Genomic DNA, 26,644 nt, shown 5'->3' on the forward strand with positions numbered 1-26,644 from the left:
TGATTCACAAAGTAGTTCTTTGAATATAAACTATACATATCTACTGAGATTCATTATGGGAAATAAAAGTGTAAACATATTTTATTTTGACATCACTACTTACTTGGCAAAACTTTTTCAAAGTATATCATCAATACCAGGTAAGCGACAGTATCAAATGCCAACATGAAGAGTGTTGCTATAATCAGATTTGAGTCGTCAGAAGAGCCAGGAAATGCATTAGAATTCAAATCATAGTCCCAACGTAAAAGCTGAAAATTAAGAAAAAAAGTTATGAGGAATTAGATTTTATAATGAATTTTTAAATAGTTACATTTAGCATATGAATAGAATAGCTACTAATCGCCTTGTCCTAGTAACAGAATACTAAGAAAGCATTGCTTGCTTCATGGTTTCCAGATGTATTGGAAATCATGTGATCAACTATAATGCAATTTAGTTAATGCTACGATGTAAGTATGCTTTAAGTGAATTTGGAGTATTAGAAGGAGGCAGGGGAAAATAGTCACAGTTCTTTTGTTAACTTTTGGTCTTTTGCTAAACAGGACATCAAAAAGATATACTCTTTGAAAATGGCTATTTTAGGGGGAATTTTCACTCTGGGTGAACAAAATACCTGTGTACTTATAAAGAGTGCCAGTGGAAAGAGTGTGCTGGTTTATATTTAAATTAATGAGTGCTTTATAATTTAAAAAAATCCTCTTATTAAGCACTAAGAAAAGGAATGGTTAATTCATTTAATTGTAGAGGAAGCAAAGTAAATGTAGTAAGAAAGATGTTTTGTGAAAAGAAACATAACTATTAGTCAATTAATATATTTTTGAGGGTTTTTCTTTTTTAATCTAATGTTGTTTTACCATTTGTTTTTCATAGACACATGCACTCTTCAATTGCTAGGACAAAATATGAGTGGAAACTACCCTCATGGAAGTAGAGAATAAAAGAGGGGCCACCGGAAGCTGGAGGGTAAAAGGGGAGGGGATAGAGAGGCCCTGATTGGCAGGTATCCAGTTACAGATAGAAAGGAGGACTATGTTCTGATGTTCTACTGTACATAGGGTGCTTATACTTAGTTGCGCTGTATTTATATAATCAAATACATAATTAGTAGCCTAAAGTAACACTTTATATTATCTCTACAGAATTATACATTGCTGACCCATTTTTTGTTTAACTTTCTTTTTTTTTAAAAAAATTTATGTATTTGGTACAGGGTCTCACTATGCAGCTTGGACTCACAGTGATCCTCCTGTTTTCAGACTCCCCAGTGCTGGGATTCCGGGTGTGCACCACCAGGCCAGGACTCGGTCGCTGGGTCAGTGCACCTGGGGGCAGGGCTGACGTGGCATGTGGTACCAGGGATCGAAGCCCGGTCCCTGTTCTTGGCTAGACAGGCGCTTAGTCCACTGAGCTATCTCGCCAGCCCTTTGTCTCACTTTCTACATCCTGCTGAGCTAAGTACTTCCCAGCTCTTAGCACTTCATCCTTGTGAAGTCAATGTGGGGTCTTAAATCTTACTGTAGAAAGCGTAAAGATGAATGCGGATAACGGCATCCTAGAGAGGAAAAGATGCCGCTGATAAACGTGGCGTGACTCCTCACCTGAACCATTCCAAGAGTGAAAGCGAAGGGACTCAGCAAGCTTAGAACCCACTCCAAGGATGCAGGAAGGTGTCTGTACAGTGCTGTGAACCCCAGACTCCCACAGAAGACCGTGAGAAAGAAGAGCGCCAGGCCGGTGAGGAAAGGCTTCTTTATCAACACGCTCATTAAGAACGCCAGTGCGGTCTACAACGAGAGCAGTTCCAGCCAGGTTACAGATCTCTAAGAATGCGCACTATCAGTACAACGGTAGAGATTTACTATACATTATTGTTTACATATAACACACAAAATTATGTTTCGCCAAATCCACAGATTTTCACATGCAAACAGCCCGCAGAAAAATAGAATAACCATTTTTGATTGTTGGACTAATAAATGAATAGGGAGAAATTTAATTCGACTCACCATAGACAATCCATAGAGAAGAAAGAGTGCAAAGACCACCATGAAGTTTGCCAAGAAGAAAAACTGGATCGACTTTATGACAAGTGCCAGAAGGAAGGCCAGAACGAGGGTGAAACCAGCATAGAGCAAACCCCAGGAAAGCCTGATGCGGAAAAACAGCGCTGTTTTAGAATTGCATGCTCAGCAATAAGGAGGGCCTGCTCGGAACAAATCACTTCTTTATTTGCTCATTCATTCATTCATTCATTCATTCATTCATTCATTCATTCATTCATTCATTCATGTTTTCACTCAGCAGATATTTATTGAGGGCTTTAGGATATGCTCATCTTGAGCATCGCTTCCTAGCTCCAGAGGGGAAGATGGTGCACTGCTCAGCCTCATGGAGAAGCTTGTTGCATTGGCTTTCCTGATGGGAACTCAGCTTTCCTCATTTCTGGAGGAGCTCAGTACTTCACTGTTGCTGACGTGCTTTTGGGGACACTCTGGTGCTTACCATTAGCCTTGCTTCCTCGCTCCAGTTCAGATCCCTCAGCTTGGTAGCACTGGCATAGACTTCCTGGCTTCCACCACTGAACTTTGGGCCTTTCCAGCACAGATCCATGAAGTGGATCTGCATGAGACTTTGTTGTGGGCTCTAGGCCTTCAGCTGGACTTGTGGGAGGCATTGTGATAAGCTCTAGGCCTTCAGCCTAGATTCTTACTGGATTCTTTAGTGTGTAGTGTGTGGACAGGTTTACTGCACTTGTTTCATATAATTTTTTGGGTGATTCATTATAAAATATTATGAAATGTGTCCTGTGTTATATTATTTCCCTTGCAAAAATCCCCAAACCTTGACAGGCATGGATGATGGGAGAGCTCAGTCGGTGTGGGTGGCTGCACCAAAAATGCTGGAAGACTAGATGGGAAAAAAGGGTAAGGGAGACTTGCTGCTGCTTCTTGCTGCTTGCTGCCCCTTGCCTGCTCTGCCATGGACTGTTTGTCCTCTGTGATGCCACTCTGCCACGCCACCTTCCCTTGCCTTCAGTGGGCTATAAATTGAAACCTCAACACACTGTGAGCCAAAATAAACATTTCCTTCTTTAACTTTGAATGTAAGGTGTTTTATCTCATTTATTAATTCTTTTTTTCCCTCCTCTTTCCTCCCCTTCCCTCCTTCTCCCTTCCTTTCTCTCTCTCCTGCCATCTCTCGGTTACATTCCCAGTTGCAAAAAATCTGTTTCCATATTTTCTATGACCTCTCTTTTATTTTGCTCTTTATTTATATTTTGGGTCTTTCTTGTAAGGTGAGCCCTGCTATATTTGAGCTGTCATCTGATTTATTTTATTTATCATTGTGGCCTCAAAGTGCACCCATTTTTCCTAAAAATAGCTCATTTATCTTTCTATAGAATAGAGCGGTATGCTGTTGCGTATGAATGCCGTATTTTCTTTATGCACTGATCTGCTGATGGATGTTTAGGGTGCTTCCAGTAGTCATTTATTGTGAGTTCTGCAGCTATAATACAGTTACAGTGAGATAGCAGAATAGGAGTTGAGCAGGGGTTGGGTAGTCGGATCTCACAGGTTGAATCATTCCAAGAATGGACAAGGTTCTCTTTATGCAGGTGATGTTTATAGAAAGAATGAAGTCACATCGGAGAATTTAGGGAGCTAGGTGGATTGTACATATGGCTTCTTTATCTTGTTTTCCAATAGTTTTTAAAAGGCATAATTAAATAGTAACTTAAAATGAAAAAAAAATAGCATATATATAGCCACTATTGTGTGTTGGGCTATAATATCAAATCACATACTTCTCACCACAGCCTTAGGCAGGAATATCATGTATGTTGTTATGGTTTGTGTGTATTTGTCCCCCTACAACCTCATGTAGTCACTGAGGTGCGGTTCTATAGCTTGTGACTAATTTATGATCCGAGACTGGGATTACGGGTGTGAGTACTGCTGGGATTATGGGTGTGAGTGCTACACCCAGCCTGGGGGGTATCCTGAATGTAATTTAGGGGAGACAGACTCGCTCTTACAGTTTTGCAGCCATTGTTGCTGCTACTCCTCCCTTTTGTTCTTGCTGTTTTGCTGCCTTCCACTGCCTTGAACTGTTGCCCTCTGCCATGTGCCTCTCTGTCTTGGAACCAACTGAGTATGGACTGAAACCTCTAGTCATTGTGAGCTAAATAAACCTTTCCTTCCTTCATTTTGAGTGTCAGGTATTTGTCCCAGCAATGAGAAAAGAGTAACTGAGACATACGTATTTTTCTAATTTTATCATCAAAGGACTTAGTGATATAAGAGTTAATCAACTTTGTTTGAAATCTATGAAGCTCCCTATCCTCTCTTATGTTACTTCCAGCTTCCTACAAACATTACCTTTACACAGCATCCTTGTCTGTTCTTGGAATTACTCAACCTTTGATTTAAGATCAAATTACCCAACACCTATCTCCTATCCAGAATCCTATTCTGCTCTTTAATTTCTTCAGATAAATCCATCGTGTGCTTTAGTCTTCAAGGAATCTCTTCTGTCCTGGATATCATTCCAGTTCCCCTTGGCAGAGACACCTATGAGATGTCTGTCTTCCCTACCACCGTCTTGTCAGAAGACTCCATAACCACCCCCATGTTTCCTGCTTCCAATCACTGGGCCAACCTGAACTTCTTTCTTCACTTGGAGAACCACGGTGTTACTCAGCCTGGCAAACACTACACTAAAGACAATTTGCTCCATTTACTAAGAGAAAATAAGTATGGGAAATCACTAGGTGTTAATAAAGGCATTTTGAAGATGCCCACTATTCTTGAGGTTCACCATTATCTTTTTGTGCTACATCCTACTCACCAAAACGCTGAATCTCGAAGGCCCATAGCCATCATCAAGCCCTTCATCCTTTTTCTCTCTCTGGTAACATTGATGGATGCATAGTAAGTGAAAGGGGAAAAGGAAATGATGCAGAAGAAAAGGAAGAAATCAGTGTGAAATCCTCCTTGACTCACAAAGGGATAGATCTTCATAAATTTTCCAGTCATTGACATCAACTCTTCCATCACTGAGTGATTTGTTGTGGTCTAAAGATAGATGTCATTCAACAAAATTTGCATATTAGTAAATTAAATACTTTGGACTTTTTTTTGTTGTTTGTTTACATCATATATTTTCCTAAGCATGCTTAAGTGGCCTGTCTGATTTTGATGCTATCTTAAAATTTGTGCTACTACTGGCCCATCTGGAATCTGGTGTCCATAGTTCTAAGAGTTTACTGTGTTATTTTGCTATTTTCCTGCCTAACATCAGTATGATTTGTTTGAAATGTCTTTGCTTTTATTTTTTTTATTTTAAAGAGGAAAAGCAAAAACATATAAAAAAAAAGGCAGAGACAGAGCAACATATAACAATACAAGTGCTACAAAATTTCAAAACAAGAATAGAAAATCAATAATGTTATATTGCCTAGAGTTATTGTCCAATTTGTTGCTCAGATTACCAGACATAGTTATGCAAGATTGGTAAAACAATTAAACATTAACTCTTCCTTTCAACAAACCTTAACTTTTTTTCTTCTTTTCACTCTTTATTTTTAATTTATTTTAAATAGAGTATAATAATAATAATAATAATAATAATAATAATCACTAATGATAGAAAAGGCATTAGAGATGGTACACATTTAAAAGAACAAGATGAAAGGTACTCAACTGTGGTTTTTATATTGCATATTGCTGTCCTTAGTGTAGTGCTCAGACTATAGATACTAGCATATAGAGTCAGTCAAAGTAAAAATTTTAAATGTTAACTGCTACTTTCAAACACTGATGGAAATTAGTAGCACAATCATCTCTGCTGTCCTGTATATATGCTTGCATGACTTAAAATGCTTTCTCTGACCTTATTTAATTTATTTATTTTTTGAAAAGAGAATGAAAGATAGTAAATAAAAACAAGAAAGGATACAGAAATGACTAAAGCCAATGACAGGAATTAAACAATGATTAGTTGTTCAGATTACCAGATATAAGCATGCAAAACTGGTCAAAAAATGAAAAAGAAGAGACAAAAAAAATCTAAGCATTAAATACTTCTTTCAATAGAACAGCAGAAATCAGCAGAACAATTATCCAAGCTAATATATATATCTATATCTCTATATCTCTATATCTCTATATCTCTATATCTATATCTATTAGATAGATATAGATCTATATTTTACATAGATAAAAATTTTAAAAAATTAATCTTCTCTATGAGCTCAACTTTTTCAGGAATCTAGGAATATAATAAGAAAATTATTAGAAGAGAAGTAGGTGTCAAGAGGTATAGATATAGATATAGATATAGATATAGAGATATAGAGATATATACATATCTTTTTTTCTCTTTCTTCTTTTGCTCTTCCCAGTTGCTTCTTCCCTTTGAACAGTTTCTTTCCCTGTCACAATATCTATTGTACCTTTCAGACTTTATTTACCTTTAAAGTTCTTCCACTAGTGAGACAACATGATGTTTACGTGTGTGGACGAACAAGCCTCTAACCTTAAACCTAAAGGTGAACTGTTACTTCAATTAAGAACCCTTCTTTGAATCTCTAGGCTGGAAAACTTTTGCTTGTTTACTTATACCTCTTGACACCTTCTTCTCCTCTAATAATTTTCTTATTATATTCCTAGATTCCCGAAGAGGTTGAGCTCATAGAGAAGATTAATTTTTAAAAATTTTTATCTATGTAAAACCTTGGTTTGTGAGCATAACCACAATGTGCTTGTCATCCAAAACACTTGTTTGTGAAAGCAAATTTTCCATAAGAAATAATAAAATCTCAGATGCTTTCTTCAGACGAGTTATTCCATAATTGAAAAATATTCACATAAAATGATTACAAAACTCTAATATAATACAAAATAATAAAGGAACTACACAATATAAAGAAAAATAAATTCATTTGCACTTATTTGAAAAGCTCCATGGCTGGGAGACCGGAGAGGCGGGTACTGTGTGATCCTTTCATTGTTACTATTGCAAGCACTGCTATCTATTGGCTTTATGAAATCTGTTTTGATGCAACTCTATCAAGGAACCTATTCAATGACTCTTGTTTTGTCCACCTTTCAAGGAGTTTTTAAAAGAGATGTGGCACTGCATTGTTGTTAAACAGATTTATCACTTGCTCTACTGAAGACTTATTTGGGGGATCTTTTTCTAGAAAATTTTGCAGCTTCTCACATTTTACACATCTTCCTAAGCTCATTTAAAATGAGATGTTCCTCCACCTTTTTCTCCTCCTTTTCCTTTGTCAGTGAGACCTCCTCCAGAACATCCTGCTGTTGGGAGATGATTACCCACAATCCCGAGGGAGGGAAAGGGGAAAGAGAGCCATTGGCTCAGTTGAGATCATGTGACTCACGGTGTCATGTACAGTTGTATTCCAAGACATGGCTCATTTATCAAGTTTAATGTATTAGACGTGTTTGCTCATTTTGTGGAATAGAGCACAAGCTGCTCGAAAGCTGAGGTTGTACTGTACCTCCTCTCGATGTACAACAAGTTTAGAGAACTTCATGACAGAATGTGAATGAGTAAATGAAACAACATCAGGGCTCCTCATTTATATTTTTATTCCTGAAACTTTTAGTGCCTACAACATCATTAATGTGCATCAGAAAGAGTTTGAATTGAACATTTTGTACTCACCTCTATAATAGCAGCGTTAATGGCAGCTTGAAGAGCCACAAACCCTCCCTTCCAGAATAGTGATGCATGACAGTAAATATTTTCATATGTTTCATAACAATGACCTTTGCGGAAAGAGAAAAACTGTAATTATCATCATGGTTGACTTTGTTTCTGATAATAAACTATAATGGATTTTACAGTGGCACCGAAGTCTGAATGTTCTTATTTTGACTTCAAAATCTATGAAAGCATAAGTTATTGTAGTGATTCTCAGCACAGGTTAGACAGCGCTCCTTAAGGGATTATTTGGCTTTGAATTATCAACCTCGCTTTAAGCTTTCTCTCACCATCTTTTGTGCTTCTCTGTCAATCAGGGATTTCATGGAGGACCTACCAGATAGCTCAGCCGACTAACGCGCCTGCTCAGGCAGAGCACAGGGACCAGGGTTCAGTCCCCAGCATGCAGTGCTGGCCCCGTCCCCAGAGTGAGCTGAGATTGAGATTGGGCGTGGCAGCGCACACCTGTAATCCCATGGTTTGGGAGGCTGAAAACAGAAGGATCACTACAAGTCCGACCTGTAGAGTGAGACCCTCTACACCCTGTGCTAAATACATTTAAAAGAAAATAATTTTATGGAGTTGTTTTCTGATTTCATATTGTTTTCTAAATTTTTAAAATTCATTTTAATGAGAAAATAAAATATCAATGAAACAGTTTTAAAACAGGTTAGTAAGACAGCTACAATAATTAATACATTGCATATGGTTGTCTTTGTAGTGATTATTCAAGGGACAAGATGCAGATATGATATCTTGTCTAAACAATATTAGTACAATCCTTTCTTCTCATTGAACTAAGGGGAAGTAGCTATATATCTATCCTATTTTGTATATACATATATTTTTATTTTTTCATTACAAAATGGTCCTCTATTTATATCCCCCTTTTTTGTTTTGTTTTGTCAGAGATGGGTGTTCCATTGCTGTTAGAGAAACTGTATTTGGAAAAGTATTTAAAGGACCTTTTCATATTTGATGCCAGTTCAAATATTGTAGGTACTTGAATTCAGCAAAATAACTCAATATCATCCAATAGTCTATAATTGTAGTGGGTTATCAGCAGAACTGGCAGTTGTCCGAAGTTGTTGACTTGAGCCTTTTACAGCTCAGCATATTAAAATTATAGTACTCTGAAAAAAGAGATCATAGAGGATTTCAGAAAATATAGGAGATATATGTATCTTTTCTGAAGAAAATATATCTTCAGAAAGGTATTCCATGCTCCTGGATAGGAAGAACCAACATTGTGAAGGTGGCCATACTCCTAAAATTGCTGCACTGATTTAATGCAATCCCTATCAAACTACCACCAACATACATTACAGAGCTAGAGAAATCATTCCTAGAATTTATTTGAAACCAGAAAAAACCTAGAATAGCAAAGGCAATCCTGGGCAACAAAGACAAGGTAGGAGGCATTACAATTCCTGACTTGAAATTATACTACAAAGCTACTGTGATTTCATATTGCAAAAGCAATCTTTTTAATGTTTTTCAGGAGTTAGAGGGATCTAGTGCATATGAGAAATTGAACTAAAACTTATTCTAACATTAGGTACAACACAGGCATAATGGATAAGTGGAAGTGTGGATAATTTTTGTGTAAATCATGTCAATCAAACGTCACTGGGCAGTCAGGGCAGATAGCTTGATGGTCTAAGCGCCTGCCTGGCTAGAGAAAGGACCTGGGTTTGATCCCTGGTACCACACACTGCACAGGCCCTGCCCCTGGGTCGCCCACTGAAACCACGTGTGGTGGTGCATGCCTGTAATCCCAGCATTGGGGAGGCTGAGACAAGGAGGATAACTACGAGTCCAAGATGCATAGTGAGACCTTGTGCCAAACAAACAAACAAACAAATAAATGAATGAATGAATAAAGGATAAAAATGTCATTGGAAAATAAAGATTTACTTATTCCAAAGAAAGAAACCCACCAATCCACTGAATTTAAGCTAAGAGATATTCTTTAACAAGATGAATTAAAATTAAGTACAATGATTAAATGTACATTACATTAAGATTTTAAATATTTTCAAGAATAAATTTTGAGATAATTCATATACATAAGTGATATAAAAATAAAACAGATACACCTATACCTACTGTCAAATTTTAAAAATCAATCATTACAATTAGAGTTGTAGTTCCCAGTATACTATGAGTTTCCTTAGCAAAGAGCATGGAATTAGCCAATAGCTTTATTGAACATTGTGGTTACATTATGACTTTGACTTTTATTGTACATACTTAAATTGCATAAGAAATTTTTAAAAACTTAAATTCTATGCCACATGTGGTAATGCATGCCTTTCATCCTAGTACTTAAAGCCTGAGGCAGGAGGATCACTGAAAATTCAAGGCCAGGCTGAACTACATAGTGAATCCATGTCTCAAAAACCAACCAAACAAACAAAAAACCCAAAACTCAAGACCCAAAACCCGAAACCCTTCCCATCCATAGGTTCATTATAGATTATTCTTAACTTTGCTTCATTTGTCATTTATTTTATGACTTAGAGTTTAAATAAATGACATTACTTGATTTTTCTTCTTTTTTTTTTTTTTAGTGATTGTAAATATATAGCTTTATTTTTATCTGTACAGATAAGCAATTTTTCCATAGTTAAGTAAAAAATCTGCATTGGAGATTGTGACGTGAAAGTTGTCCGAGGCTGGGCTGCATTTGCTATGCAGATGGAAACGCCCAGCTCCCACGTCCCACCGCTGCCACAGAATCAGCCACAGCACTGGGAACTCTTCACCCTGGACAAGGGGACCGGGCAGCAGCGGCGCTGGAGCTGCCTCATTCGACCCCATGTCTGTGGGCGCAAGACGCTTCGTGCTGTGTGGCTCAGGATTAAGCAATGCAGGGTCAGGGGATTGTTCTCACATTCAACTTCTCCTTCTAGGTAATTTTGGCATTCCCTGAAATCATAAGCCTTTTGATAATTTTTTCAAATAGATACCAATGAATATTAAGCCATCTTAAGTTACTTATTTTTAGAACTTCTGACTAAAAAAGTTTCTGCAATTTCTGGTTTGGCACATTTCTCTTCTGGAAATAATAAAATTTAATGCTGCTTTATTTATTTATTTTTTATTTTTGGGCGGAACTGGGGATTGAACTCAGGTCCTTGTGCTGGCCAGGGAAGCACTTATTCCCCTGAGCCATCTCCCTGGCCCCAATGTTGCTTTATTTCATGCCCACCAGATAGGAAGATATTCATTTTGCAGGTCCAGGCCCAGGTAAGAAAATACATGAAATTTGACTTTTAAAGTCTATGTATTGGTCCCATTGACCCAGCTATTCTGCTTCTGGGTTGATTTTTCTTCTTATGAGCACAGAATCTTGCTATAGGATTGTGAATCAGTGAATTTAAATACTGTTGCATTAAAAATTTAATCGGTGGTATTTTTCTTTTCACGACTATCAACCCCACTGAGACAAGCAAAACACCAAAACTCTTTTGCTGTGGAAGTCCTTACAAAGCATACATTCCATTATGAATACATGTCGGGGACATCGCAGCAGAGCCTACAGTAAGGCACCGTAAGAGTTAAACTCCAAGTCTCTTGATCAGAAAATGTGGGACACTACCGAGGTACATGACGTTACAGAACAAGTTCTCCTATGTCCTGAGTCTTAATTGACCTGGGAATCTAGGGCCAAAATGTTGGCTTTCCTTGTAGCCCTCCTTTTTCTCTAATTTTGGTCTGCAAACTTAGGTTGTTAACCATCCAGAAGACAAGCTTATTGTTATTATCAAACGATTTAGGCAAGAAGATTATGGGGCCAAAGAGGAAAGTGATCGATGACGTAGAGTGTGCCTAAGGAGAGTCACATGGGGAGAAGACACTCTCTCAGGCTTTCACAGAGAACACACTGGCCAAGCAATGGCTGTGACTCATCCACATGGCTGACACTGACAAAGGTTCTACAATCTGAGGTACAGGATCTCAGGATAAATCCTGAGGGCATTTCACTGACCTTATCAGACCCAAAAGCTACAACTCTTGTTGCATAGGTCCTGCTTTACCTTGGTCTTAACCATCCAGTAGAAAAGTATGAAGACGAAATATAGGTAGTAAAGCCATGCTGTTATGTTGAGCTGTGGGGGACTCAGGTCAACAATTTCTGACATTGCCAGTTAAACAGAAGACCCAATGCTATTATGGGCTATTGGACTCTTTCAGAATATTTTGCTGAGTTTACACACCTATAATATTCAAATGGTGGGCAGGGCTGGAGTGGCGTGTGGTGCTGGGGACTGAACTTCAGTCCTTGGGCTTGCCTCAGCAGGTGCTTAGTCCACTGAGCTATCTCGCTGGTCCATGTGCGTTCTTTTAAAAGCAAAAGAGTTCTTCAGCTAGCAGCAGATGGGTGAGTCAGGGGATTTGGGTGCAAGAAGAGAGTTCCCTGTGCTGTTATTGGCTTTAGGGATGGATCAGCTCAGGGTCAAGGACCGGGAAGTGATTTTTTAGTGAGTGCTGAGAGTAACTTGCCTGAAAGCTGGCAAAAGGGATCTTAGGCGGTTGGTCCTATTAACAACATGAATGAACTGGGAAGCAGGTTCTCTCCAGGAACTTGAAGATGAGTTTGTTTTCGGCCTTGGGATCCAGTAAGCCAAGAAGCATCTGAGTTTGTTTGGACTTCTCTCCTGCAGAACTGAGTGCTGACAAGTATGTATTGTTCTAAGTCACGAAGTGTGTGATAGTTTGGTATACAGCAATGAAAAATCTGTAAAAACTCTGCACAATGAAAGTCCTTAGAAGTGCTCCATCCTTCCAGTCATGCTGGTCTTTTAAAGTTAAATTTTATATTTTTTTTCATAGAAGTTGTTTTCTATTTCCTAAACATTTTTTTCTTGAAGAAGTTTTGTTATTATTTACTTATTACTTAGCTAATTAGTTGATGTTATCTTTTAATTACATTCCCATGTAATTATTGCTGCTGCTTCTTGCATTTTGTAGTATCATTCCCATTTCCTGTTTGTTTTTTGTTTGTTTGTTTGTTTGTTTGTTTACTTCATCTCTTATTTAACATTTTATTTTTATTTTTACCATTTGGTCTTTCATTTTCTATTTTAGAGAAGGGTCTACAGGGTGTTCAGGGTCTCACTACTAGATCGGACTGACAGTGATCCACCTGTTTACAGCCTCCCAAGAGCTGGGATTACAAGCGTGCACCACTCAGTGTGCCCCAGGAACAGGGCCAGCCTGGCAGGCCTGAGGATTGAGCCCCTGGCCCCTGAACCTGCTGACAGGTGCTTTAATCCACTGAGCTATTTGGCTGGCCCTTTTTATTGTTGAACATTTTATGTTCTCAGTTTTATAATTCCATAGGGAAAGTTAGATTCAGTCCGTTTGATTCTGCTCACTCTCTTTTAGAGTGTCTCACGTTTATATTGGACAGTAAACTTATAAAATATCACAGATCTTTTATTTTATATTTCTAAAATATCAGAGATATTTTAACTTTGAGTCAGAGTTGAGCCTGCATTTTTCTAGAGAAGATTTATAGCCTCCGCTGCCAGGCACCCTGGAGCCTCACAACCAGAGGTGGCTTTCTGTTGCTGCTTGAAATTTCCTAAACCAGGCAAAATAAGAGAGAGCCCAACCCTAGGGAAGGGCCACTGAGTACCACGGCTTCTCAGAGAAGAGCTCCTTGCTTCTTGCATAGCGCAAGGGAAGACAAAATTTTTGAATTCTTCACTTGCCTACTGCTGATATTTTTCTTGTATGTTCTTAAGGGGTGGTTGATACAGCCTCTAGAGGTTCCAAATCATTGCAAGAATCTCCATTTCACACAAACCTAAGTTCTCCGTTCCCATACAGCTACCAAAACTAATGCCTTCTGGCTGCTGAGACTGGCAAAAATCATATAGCGTCAATAATAGCTTTGGTGCCCTCTTCATTTTGGAATTTTGAGAATTCCTTTCCTCTCATGTGGTTTCCTTGGATATTTAAAGGGCAATTTGTTTTATCTTATGCATGAGCAACAACTTAATTTAACTTTAGCAAGTATCTAGGACAACTATATATTTTTATAAATAATATATTGTATATGTGTGTGTGTGTGTGTGTGAATGTGTGAAGGTTGTAATACTTGTAGATATCATATGTTGAATATGTTAGTATGCTCAAAAATGATATCCTTTCTAAATTTGTGGAATGACACACGGATGTCACCATAGCAGGTAGTGATCATTTAATTTGACATTAACACTGGTTCCCACAAATGCCCGAGATAGGACTGAAATAGAGTGTAGCGGAAAGTTACCTGTGTGGTCACTGTTTTCTTTCTGTACTGGGATTCTTCCTTCTGAGAAGAACTTGAGATGATATGAATATGTATCAGTAAAAATCACTGCTGCTATTTCTCCAGGATAATTTCTTGTGAAATCTTCAATATCTTCATTCTCTGGCAGTCCCACCACTTCTTTGTCTATCATGGTGAGAAAGGAGAGTTAGCGTAAGTCACTGGGAAGGACAGCTGCAAGCAGCGACGTTCAACCGTGAGAGGAGATGCTCAAGTGCTCTTACGGCACTTTCTTCTGAAAACCAGAAAGATTTACTGACTCAGAGTAAATCAATAATCTGAGAGGCGGGAGGAGATATTTCTAAAGCTTTATCTAGACACAATCAAGAGGAGTACTTGAAAATTAATTATTTCTTCTTTATACGCTGTAATTATTGAGTCAATTTCTATACACAAAATGCCATACCATATCAATTGAATTCACCACAGAATTAGATTTCTAGTAAGTCCAAATTCTAATAAATCTAAAATAGTTATAAATCATTGTCTTATACAGATTGGAAATAACTATATAACATTATTTCTCTTTTTAAACATTGATAGTATGATAATTTTTATAAAAAGCAGTGAAAAAATTTTTAAAATGTAGAGTGCTTGTGTTGTTCTCACTAAGAAAACTTTTTTCCATGAAAATGTTTATTAAGTCTGAAAAATTGGGGCTGGGAAGATGGATCAGTGGTCTAAGCGCCTTCCTGGCAAGCACAAGGACCTGAATTTGATCCCTGGTACCCCATGCTGTGCTGCCCTGCCCCAGAATCTGAGGTGGCCCTGAAAATGGACATAGTGGCACACTCCTGTAATCCATGCTGAGGAGGCTGAGATAGAAGGATCACTAGGAGTCCAAGCTATGTAGTGAGACCCTGTACCAAATAAACAAATAAATAAAAATTAAAAAAAAAAGGACTGAAAAACTGAAAAAAAGGAATACAAGGGCTGGGGAGATGGCTCAGTGGAATAAGCGCTTCCCTGGCAAACGCAAGGGCCTGAGTTCAATCCCTGGTTCCGTCAAAAAAAAAAAAAAAAAAAGAAAAGAAAAGAAAAGAAAAAGGAATACAAGAAAAGCCCTGAGTTGGGATGGAAATGCTGAAGATAAAATTAGATGCAGCAGCAACACATATTTTGATAGAATTAGATTTTATTATTGAGTCTACTCTTTAGATTTGTGGTGACGAATGAGTTACCCATTTTTACTCAACTTCCAAATTTATAAAATGAATTTATAAAACATACGATTATAGAATATTAGTGGAATATCAATGCAATAATACAAACTACTATTACAAGATAGCATGCTGTTACTACACTTGCAGAGCCCTAGCATGCTATCCCCACAGAACGAAGGGTTTGTAGATGTCTAGCATGTGGCAGCACGTACTGGACACTCCTGGAGTCTGCATGAACGTGGGGAGAGGCACAAGTTCATGACTGCGGGGTCCTCAGGACGATATCAATGAAATGGAAAATGAAAGCCAACACGACTCAGATCAGGCTGGTAGGTGGCCCTTAGGTGGATCTCAGGACCGCTGAGGCAAGGAAATGTTCTTGAATCTGAAGTGGATTCAGTGCTGGCAAGTGAGAAGCCCAGAACAGACACACAGACTCGGGTAGAAAGACTCGTGAGTTGGTTGGTGTGGTGTCACGAGCATCCATGTTTGGGGCAGTTCACAGCTGTGGGTCAGCAAGTCCTAAACATTCCTCCTCTGCAGAGAACATAATATTGGTACTCTGTGCTTTGTGAAACCCCATGTGAGATCAGCAGGTTTTCCTGTCCAGAGAATTTGCACTCCAAATAGCAGTCCCTTGATTGGTGGGTAGTATTCAGGTTGGAGTCACTCAAGGTTGCGTATTGTCCTTTTACTTTCAACAAAGGGCAACTACTGTCTATTTAGATTTTCCTCTTCACAATTTTGGATGTTTGAGATCATTTTATCAATGGAAATGGAAATAAATGCATGCATATGCAGTCAAATGAAGCGAATACTTACATCCCCTGGGTTGCTAGCAAACTCACCTGCCATGAAGGAGGCATTGGCTACTGTATTCATGATCTGTTGGGTTTCTCTGGTGATGGGTGTATACACAATCGAAAATTTATGACTGAATGAATCTACCCGTCCCAGATTCATGGCAGACAATGAAGAAAAATCTTTCAACTGATGACCATTGAGACGTATCAGTATGTACAAAAGCAGCAGGAGGAGCAACGAACTCATCCATTCCTGTACCGAGGAGATGGAAACAGAAAATTAAAATTTCCAGCCAGTGCTGGCAAGTGAGAAGCCCAGAGCAGACACACAGACTCCGGTAGAAAGACTTGTGAGTTGGTTGGTGCAGTGTCATGAGCTTCGATGTACAATCCTTTTCTGATAGTTTTGGCAATGTTATGTTTTAAAATTTGCATATCTCACAACATGAACAATTATACATAGTATAATTTTAGCAATCTGAGTAATTTTAAGAATATTAATAGGAAATTGAATTATTCTGTTTTGCATCATAGATAAAGCATGCACTTGTTATGTATTTAGTACAGGGTCTACAGGCTCTCACTCTGTAGATCAGACTCGTAGTGATCCTCCTCTCTTCATCCTCCTTAATGCTGGGATTACAGGCGTGCACCACCACGCCCCTTCTCAACTGTCATCCCAGCATGCCCAGGGTAGGGTTGGCATGGCACACCAGGGATCGAGCCCTGATCACTGAGTCTGCCTAAGCAGATGCTTTAATCCGCTGAGCTATCTGGCCAGCCCTGAAGCATGTACTGTTTAACTATGAGAAAATAAGAAATGCAACAGGACAGACTGGTTTAAATTCATCGCAGCCGGCGCCACAATATTGATACATGCACAAAGTGTTTGATTCTCTTGAAAATCTGTGTTGAAGAGACAGTTCTAGGTATTGCTCATTTAATGGTGACACACAGATTATTAGCCAAGATTATGGAACCAGAAACTCAACAAAATATCATTGAGTTGAGCATTGCTGTCCTGATTAGTGAGTCTTAAATCTTGGAAATTTGCAAAACAAGAAAATCACTTTATTGAATATTTGTCATTATTGAATAACAATACCAAATCACCTTTTCCCCAAAATGTTTAATCTTAGAAAAATTCACAATGTATATGTAGTAGAATTCCTATTTAGTTAAAAATGCTACCTGGCTATATCTACCTGACTTTGAAAATATGTGAGTTAAACCAGGGCTTTATTATAAGGTAGGATTATAAACTAATGCTGACTTTCTTGTTGGCACTAAATATGCTTTCAACGCTCCTGTTGTTTAATGAATGATGGATTAATTAATTAATTTAGCTGTTTCCAGCCAGAGCCCAGGCCCGGCATGTGTGTGGGACCATCTGCATGTTTATGGGAACCTTCTCCATCACACAGGCCTGGTATGGAACCCCGCGGCGCAACTCCTTGCAGAAAGGCTAGGAGCCAGATCCACCCAGCTAATCCAGGAGCTGAACATCTTGCCAGAGAGGTGCAGTGGATTAACTTCCATGGGCTGAACCAGGAAGAAGCTGAGCACTGCAGCTAGATCCAAGCCAGGCACATCTAGACGAGTTCAAACTTGGTAGATCCAGACCAGGTAAGCTGAGACATTTTGCTAGACCCAGACCTACGTAAGCATCATCTCTCTTTCTCTCTTGATCGACAGAGGAGGCAACAGGTAGCTGGGGTGAACTAGTCTGCCTGGAAGACCCCAGGTATGTCAAGGGGAGGTGATCAAACAGAATTTAGGGGAACTAATTTAAATACAAATTCCAAATTTAATATCTGCTTAGCTACACAGACATAATGTTTGCTCTTATGGTCTAAAATACAGACTCATCAGTTACAAAAGTTTGTCAACTGCTAAATATCACTACCCATTATTAGTTTTACTAATTGTGGTTCTGTAAATATAAAAATGTAACTGTCGGGGCTGGGGAGATAGCTCAGTGGAATAAGCACTTCCCTGGCAAGCGTAAAGGCCTGAGTTCAATTCCCAGTTCCCAAAAAAAAAAAAAAAAAAAAAAAAGTAACTGCTTTAACCACATAATCTCTTTTGGGTAAGAATTTCAGTAGGTGCTAAGGTAATAACTGCACCAAAGCTCTACACCAAAGGTCAGAGGACAGTGCTATACAAAATGACACAGAGAAGGAGCAAAATGCATTTTCAGGCCCTGAACCCACCCAGAACAAATGCAGAAGACACTAGCATAGAAAAAATTGGATATCATACAGCTGAAATCTCTGAATTAACAGTGTCTGAAGTAAAGAAACAACTGCAGAAAGGTATAGAGGAAATAAGATCAGAAATAATCTCTGAAGTAAAAAAAGATATGATAAATTTAATGAAAGAATTACTAAGTGCTTCTGAAGAAGACACTGATGAAAAAATAGAGGAGAATGAAAAAAAATCATGGAATCCTTGAATGAGCAATATAAGAAAGAAATAGAATGCATGAAGCAAATTCAAAGAGATATACAGGAAACTGAAACCTCAATCACAAGCTGGCAAAACTGTTTGAATGAAAGAGAGATAGAGATTCAGACCTTGAAGACACCATTGCAGCTAGTGAAAAGGTAACAAAAGATCTCTTAAAAACAACTAGGATGCAGGAAAAAATAATCCAACATCTGCAAGATGATGCAGAGATGAGCAATGTAAGACTAATAGGCATCAATGAGAAAGAAGGAGTCAATACAAGTGATATAAAAAGAATATGGGCAGAAGTAATAGCAGAAAACTTCCCAAATATCGAGAAATAATCTGATATTCATGCAACCAAAGTGTATAGAACTCCAAATAACATCAACCCAATTAAAACCACACCCAGACATAAAACAATCAAAATCCCAGCAATGCAGCACAAGAACAATACAATAAAAGCCACCAGAGAAAAGAAACAGGTCAAATTTAAAGGAAAACCCATCAGAATAATGGCAGATTTCTCTTCACAAATCATCAGGTCAAGAAGAGCATGGAGCAAAATACTTCAAGTCCTTCAAAAACAAAACAAAACAAAACAAAACAAAACAAAACAAATTCCAGCCCAGACTGCTATATCCTGCAGAACTCTTTTTCAAATTTGATGGAGAAATGAAATACTTCTATGACAAAGAACAACTAAGGAATTTCATGATGACAAGGCCAATCCTACACAGCAGGTAAATAACACGTCAATCATAAGTCAATACATCTCAATTATAACCATCAAGGTAAAGGGGCTCGATTCACCAATTAAGAGAAATAGACCAGCACAGTGGATTAGGAAGCAAAATCCAACAATATGCTGTATATGAGAAACAAACTTAACTCATAATGAAATTCATAGGCTGAAAGTCAAGGGATGGAAAACAATACTATATGCCCCAAAACCTCAGAAAAAAGCAAGGGTAGCAATCCTATTTGCATACAGTCTGAATTTCAAACCAAGAATGATCAAATGAAATAAATAAGGCCACTATATACTGGTTAAGGCAAAAATTCAAGAAGAAGAGGTAACAGTCGTAGATATGTACGCGCCAAACATGGGAGCATCCAACGATATGAGCCAAATCTTAATGGACATGAAAAATCTAATATCCAATACCACAATCTTAACAGGAGACCTTTACACCCCCTTATCCCAAAAAGATAGATCAGCCAGACAAAAAATTAGAAAAAAGTAGCAGAACTTGGAAAAAAATGGACTTAGTAGACATGTGCAGAGTATTCCACCGAAACACATCCGAATAAACATTTTTTTTCAGCTGCACAAGGGACATTTTCTAAAATACACCACATACTAATACATAGGTCTTGCTTAAGTGTATGCAAGAAAGCAGAAATTATTCCATGCATATTATCTGACCACAGTGCAATGAAACTGGAAATGAAAAAGAAACCACAAAAACTTAATGGAAATAAAGAAATTAAATAACATAAATACATGGAAATTAAACAACACCCTCCTCAGCAACAAATGGCTTACAGATGAAATTAAACAAGAAATTAAACAATATCTGCAACTCAATAAAAATTCAAGCACAACTTATCGGAATTTATGGGATACAATGAAAGTAGTTCTTAGAGAGAAATTTATAGCTGTGAACTCACACATTAGGAAAACAGAATGAGAACAAATAAACACCCTAATGCTGCAACTCAAAAGTCTAGATAAAGAAGAGAAAACCAAACCCAAAGCCCAAAGATGGGATGAAATCATAAAGATTAGAGCAGAAATTAATGCAAGCAAGACAAAGAAAACAATACAAAGAATTAATGAATCAAAAAGCTAGTTCTTTGAAAGATTAAATAAAGTTGATAAGCCTCTTGCTAACCTCAACAAAAAGAGGAAAGAAAAAACTCAAATACAAGCAATAAGGAATGAAAAGGGTGAAATTACCGCAGACCCAGTGGGAATTCAGAACTTCATCGATAGCTATTTTGAGAATCTTTACTCTCACAGAATTGAAGACACAGAAGAAATGGACAGATTCCTAGAGAGGTACAAGTTACTATAAATTAATCAAGAAGATATAAGAACTCTCAATAACCCAATAATAGCCAATGAAATTCAAAATGTAATAAAAAAACCTACTGACAATAAAGTCTAGGTCCTGATGGATTCACAGCTGAATTCTACAAGAAATTTACATAAGATATAATCCCTATACTACGCAAACTCTTCAATGAACTTAAAAAGGAAATAATTCACCCAAAATCATTACTAAAGGCAAGTATTATACTGACACCAAAACCTGAGCCAGATGCCCTGAAAAAGAGCATTACAGGATAATCTCCCTCATGAATGTAGATGAAAAAACCTCAATAAAATCCTAGCAAATAGAATACAGCAAATCATCCCGAAGATTATTCACCATGAACAGACAGGATTCATCCCAGGGATATAAGAATGGTTCAACATACACAGTTCTATAAATGTAATACACTGTAACAAGAGTCAAATCCAAAAACCACATGCTCATCTCAATTGATGTGGAAAAGGGTTTTGACAAAGTCAAACACTCATCCATGTCCAAAGTCCTACAGAAAATAGGAATAGATGACCTTTACCTCCATCTTATAAAAGCCATCTATGACAATCCAAGTGCTAACATAATTCTAAATTGGCGAACACTGAAATCTTTTACTCTCAGACCAGGTACAAGACAAGTATATCCTCTATCACCACTCTTATTCAATATAGTTATGGAAACATTAGCTAGAGTAATTAGACAAGAGAAAGAAATAAAAAGAGTAAGAACAGGTAAAGAAGTTGGACTATCATCATTGCAGACGATATAGTACTCTACTTGGAAGACAGAAAAAACTCCACCAAGAAGCTACTAGAATGAATACACAAATTCTAGTACCATAGCAGGATACAAAGTTAATACCATAAGTCAATAGCATTCCTCTACACAGATAACAAACACACTGAGAGAGAAATTAGAGAAGTAATACCCTTTATAATAGCTCCATGGAAATGAAATAGGAATTTGTCTAACTAAAGATGTCAAAGATCTATTCAGTGAAAATTACCATACTCTGAAAAAAGAGATTGTAGAGGATTTCAGAAAATGGAACGATATTCCTTGCTCCTGGATAGGAAGAACCAACATTGTGAAGATGGCCATACTCCCAAAATTGTTATACAGATTAATTCAGTCCATATGAAAATACCACCAACATATCCCACAGACCTAAAGAAATCATTCCTAAAATTTATTTGGACCATAGAAAACCTAGAATAGCAATCCTGGGCAACAAAGGCAAGGCAGGAAGCATTACAATCTCTGAGTTGAAATTATACTATAAAGCTACTTGATAAAATCAGCATGGTATTCATAAAAAAATAGACTGGAGGATCAGTGTAATGATGAGAGGATGCAGATTTAACTACAAACAGACTCAGCCATCTTATCTTTGACAAGGGGGTTGAACATGCTTACTGGAAGAAAGACGGCCTCTTTGACAAATGGTGCTGAAAAAACTGGCTCTCTACATGCCAAAAACTAAAAGTTGACCTAAATTAAAGTCAAAATGGATTAAAGATCTAAACATTAAAAGAGAAACACTAAATCTCCTGGAAGAGAAAGTAGGTGGAAATCTTGAAGACATAAGGGTAGGCAAACAGTTCATGAACAAAAATCAAGCTGCATGGGAAATACTTGAAAGAATTAACAACTGGGACCTCTTCTTATTGAGAAGTTTCTTTTTTTATATATTTTTTTTTATTTATTAGAGAGAGAGAGAGAGAGAGAGAGAGAGAGAGAGAGAGAGAGAGAGAGAGTGTGGTGTGTGTGGCCAGCTCAGTCCACCAGGGGGCGGGGCTGGCTGGCATGTGGTGCTGGGGATTGAACCGCAGTCCCCGATGCTTTGCTAAGCTTGTTCTAAGTAGGTGCTTTAGACCACTGAGCCATCTCTCCAGCCCCTTATTGAGAAGTTTCTGCACATCAAAATCAGTTACTAACACAGTCAAAGGACAATCTAGAAATTTGGAAAAAATCTTATCTAATAAGCACTCAGACAAAGGTCTTCTATTTAGAATTTATAAAGAACTATAAAACATTAGGGCCCTAAAATTTAAAAGCCCAATCCAAAAATGGGCATCTGAGATGAACACACACTTCTCAGAGAAAGAAATACAAGAAGCAAATAAATACATGAAAGAATGCTCCACATCACTAGCCATCTGTGAAATACAAATTAAAACAACACTGAGATGCCATCTCACCCCAGAAAGAACAGCTATCATAAAGAAATCAACCAACAACAAATGTTGAAGTGGTTGTGGGGAAAAAGGAACTCTTCTTCAGTGCTGGTGGGAATGTAGACGGGTGCAACCATTATGGAAATCAGTGTGGAGGCTCCTTAAAAAACTAGGACTGGAAATCCCTCAATCCAGCTATCCCCCTTCTGAGAATTTTCCCAAAAGTACTGAAAACATCATATCGTAGTGGTATATGTGTGCCTATGTTTTTAGCACCATAAATTGTGATAGCCAAATCTTGGAAACAACCAAAATGCCTGTCATGAGTAATGGATAAAAAAGCTGTGATATGTTTATACAATGGCATTCATACATAAGTGGGTGCAACTTGAAGATATACTCATAAGTGAAATAAAGCAGACCCCCAAATGTAAATATTGTATTGTCTCCCTATGGTAAGAACTCAAAAGAAGAAAGAAAAATGGAAAGGTATAATACACTTAAGTGGAAAACGAGAGCTTAAGAATTAAACAACAATGAGGGAGAAGTAGAAAAGTTAGGAAATACGGCTGGGGAAAAGCCATACTGTTATATAAACAACATAGTTAAGGCTATGGTCCTAAGAATCTCCAACAGGTTTTTGAAAATAGCAGTTAATGGGTAGAATTCTCACCCTGACTAACTCTATACGCTGATATCTGTGAACTAAGCAACTACACTGAGTATAGCGATGTGTAATACTAAAACCATGCTTGATATACCTATCATTTTGGTCTTCAACATGCATACTGCTTCTAATGTCATAGAAATTATTTCTATACTCTCTTTAAAGTAAATGTTTGAGGGCTGGGGAGATGGCTCAGTGGAATAAGCGCTTCCCTGGCAAGCACAAGGGTCTGAGTTCAATCCCTGGTTCTGCAAAAAAAAAAAAAAAAAAAAGTAAAGTAAATGTTTGCAAAATAAAAGGGTAATAAAAAAAACCCAAGAGACAAGAAAAAAATGTGATAGGATTGCTCTGCTACGATGTTGTGTATGGTTGGATTTCTAAATTTCCATGTAAAAATGAGTAGGTTTCTCACATTCTATAGGGATTTAAAGTTTAGAATATCAGTGGTTGTTGGAAAATACCAGTTTTATGTTATGTCTAAGGCATTTGATATTTAGACAGCTAGTGAGGTTAAACTTAACTGCTTCTGTTACAGGGTAATAATAATATTGATCCTCTCTTCTGGATGCTTAATGACTAAAGTTTGTAGACCAAAAATTAGAGAAAGAGAGGGGCTACAAGGATAGCTGATATTTTGGTCCTGCCCCTCCAAGGTCAGTGAGGACTTATAAGAGAACCTGTGCTGTGACATCCTGTAACTCAGTAGTGCCCCAAATTTTCTGATGAAGGAGATTATGGGGCAACAGAGGAAAGTGACCAATGATGTATAGTGTGCCTAAGGAGAGTCATCTAGAGAGAAAAATTCTCTCAGGCTTTCACAGAGAGCAAATTGGTCAAGCAATGGCTGTGACTCATCCAGATGGCTGACACTGACAAAAGATCTACAAGGTGCTGTACATAGTTTCAGGGTAAATCCTGAGGGGATTTGACTGACCTTGTTAGATAGAAAAGTTACATTTTTATTCATATAGGTCTTGCTTTAACTTGTTTTTAACCATCCATCAGAAAAGAATAACCATAAGGTATAAAAAGTAAAGCTATGTTAATATGCTGAGCTCTAAAGGCTCATGTCAACAACTTCTGACAATTGCCAGTGGTGCTGGTAACTCACTACTATTATGGACTACTGGGGTATATTGGGTTATATTGCTGAATTCAAGTACATATAATATTTGAGTATGAAGATGTCCTTTATTTTATTTTATTTTTTTTGCAGAGATGGGTGATCCATTGCTGTTAGATAAGCTGTATTTGGGAAAATGTCCTTTAAACACTTATCCAAATACAGCTTATCTAACAGCAATGGATCACCCATCTCTGACAAAACAAAACAAAAGAGGGGAATATAAAGGACCATTTTGTAGTAAAAAATACATATACAAAATAGGATAGATATACAGCTACTTTCTCTTATTTCAATGAGAAGAAAGGTTTGTACTATTATTGTTGAGACATGATACCATGTCTGCATCTTATCCTCTAAATAACTACTATGAAGACAATATGCAATGTATTACTTTTTGTAACTGTCCTACTAATCTGCTTTGAAAGTGTTTCATTGCTATTTCTTCTCATTAAAATGAATAAAAAATTAAAAAATAAAGAAATACAGAAAAAAATAAAATGAAATACAAATTAATTAATTAATTTCATACAGAGTTTTGCTATGCAGTTTGAACTCATAGTTATACTTCTGGCTCAGCCCCTGCAGCACTAGGTTTATAGACGTATGCCGCCACAACTGATTTTAGGGCTGGTGTGGTGAGCCTGGGGTTCCAGGGCCTGCATGGCATGTGGTACCGGGGATTGAACCCAGGTCTTTGCACTTGCCAGACAGATGCTTAGATTGCCAAGCTATCTCCCCAGCTCTGTTTTATTTTTCTTTAGAAGAAAATACATTACTTTCAGAAAGAGAAATTGAAAAGAGAAAATTCAGTTACCTATTTCTGTGTGTCTATTTTTTTTTTTTTTTTTGCCATATCGTCAGAATGTCACTGTCTTAACTCTTTTGTGGGGACACTAGTGAGCAGTGTGAACATTTGCTTTTTCAACACTTCCTGAATTTTTGATTTTCAATGACCTTTGTGCTTTTAGATCTCAAGTTATGGGTCTATGCCAACTGGAACATCTTGAAACAGATCTTTGGCCTGAGAAACCACTCTTTCTACTACGCAAAGATTTTCCTCTTTATATTTTTGATTTGAAGGAGATATTTAAAAAAGCACAGCCACTTTTCAACAGCGTATGTTTTCCTGTCTTAAACACTAAATGATAGATACAGATATTGGATCATACCATTAAGGTCTCTCTCTTCATTCTCCATTTCTTGAGGATGTTTTTGTGCAGCAAGGCCCAAGTTTGTTGGCACGCATTTATCTCTCTCTTACTCATTTTACCCTATTTAATGAGAAGAAATAGGAGAAAGTAAATATTAAATGTGCAATAAAGCAATATCATATAAACCAGATAAGCATAGCTTATTATCTCCAGATTTCTAGAGAGTGCTTAGAACCTGCCGGTTTTCAAGTAAGCGTTTTATTACTTCCATGTTTGCCCCACTTTCAGACTGCTTCATAATTTATTATTTATTAATTTATCATCTTTTTGAGACAGGGTCTCGCTATGTGGCTCAGGCTGGCCTTAAGCTCACTCTATAGTCCAGGTTGGTCTCAAACTTGCCTCAGCCTCCCAAGTGCTGGGATTACAGGTGTGGCCACCACACCTGGCTCATAATTTATTTTTGGTACGCTCTCTTACTGCCTCTTAAATATAAGTTTATCTGTCGCAGTCAGTGCTATGGAAAGAAATATGACCCCTTTATTTTCATAAGCTTGTGTGATGTTGTGCTTTGTCTGTAGAAGAGTTTTCTAAGTCTGTTTTCCATTGCTATGACAAAATATCCAAATCGAGTACTTCATAAAATGAAAAGGTTTATTTGACTCACGGTTCAGGTGGTCGATGGACTCACACACCAATGCACTGGTGTTGTTGCTAAGGAACCCTGGCTGCGTGACCACACGGTGGAGACCCAGAGACAGAGCTGAGAGTCTGCAGAGGAGCCCAAGTCCATGGTGGCCGTGCCTTAGAGCCGTGTGCTCTCATGGGAGCTGATTCATCCCGCAAGACCAGCATCAACGCCTGTCCTTCCATGAGGCCCACCAAGCCCATCTCTGTGGTTCTGTCACTTAACAACACTGCACTGGCGACTGTGTGTCTGACACATGAACACTT

The 26,644-nt window shown here is 37.8% G+C and overlaps 1 protein-coding gene across 1 annotated transcript in view; it reads right to left on the minus strand.

The window, feature by feature from the left end:
• Abca8 (ATP binding cassette subfamily A member 8) overlaps positions 1 to 26,644 on the minus strand; it is a 96,542-nt gene that overhangs the window by 57,960 nt on the left and 11,938 nt on the right. The window contains exons 2-9 of the mRNA XM_023713973.1: positions 25,709 to 25,810; positions 16,071 to 16,278; positions 14,021 to 14,185; positions 7,696 to 7,799; positions 4,852 to 5,078; positions 2,010 to 2,151; positions 1,602 to 1,787; positions 104 to 251 (exon numbers count right to left, since the gene is read on the minus strand). Of these exons, the coding sequence (XP_023569741.1) occupies positions 104 to 251; positions 1,602 to 1,787; positions 2,010 to 2,151; positions 4,852 to 5,078; positions 7,696 to 7,799; positions 14,021 to 14,185; positions 16,071 to 16,278; positions 25,709 to 25,804 (1,276 nt within the window). The 5' untranslated portion in view covers positions 25,805 to 25,810. The remainder of the gene's footprint in view (positions 1 to 103; positions 252 to 1,601; positions 1,788 to 2,009; positions 2,152 to 4,851; positions 5,079 to 7,695; positions 7,800 to 14,020; positions 14,186 to 16,070; positions 16,279 to 25,708; positions 25,811 to 26,644) is intronic.

The sequence above is a fragment of the Octodon degus genome, unplaced genomic scaffold (assembly GCF_000260255.1).
Source record: "Octodon degus isolate 3935 unplaced genomic scaffold, OctDeg1.0 scaffold00033, whole genome shotgun sequence".
Classification (NCBI taxonomy): Eukaryota; Metazoa; Chordata; class Mammalia; order Rodentia; family Octodontidae; genus Octodon; species Octodon degus.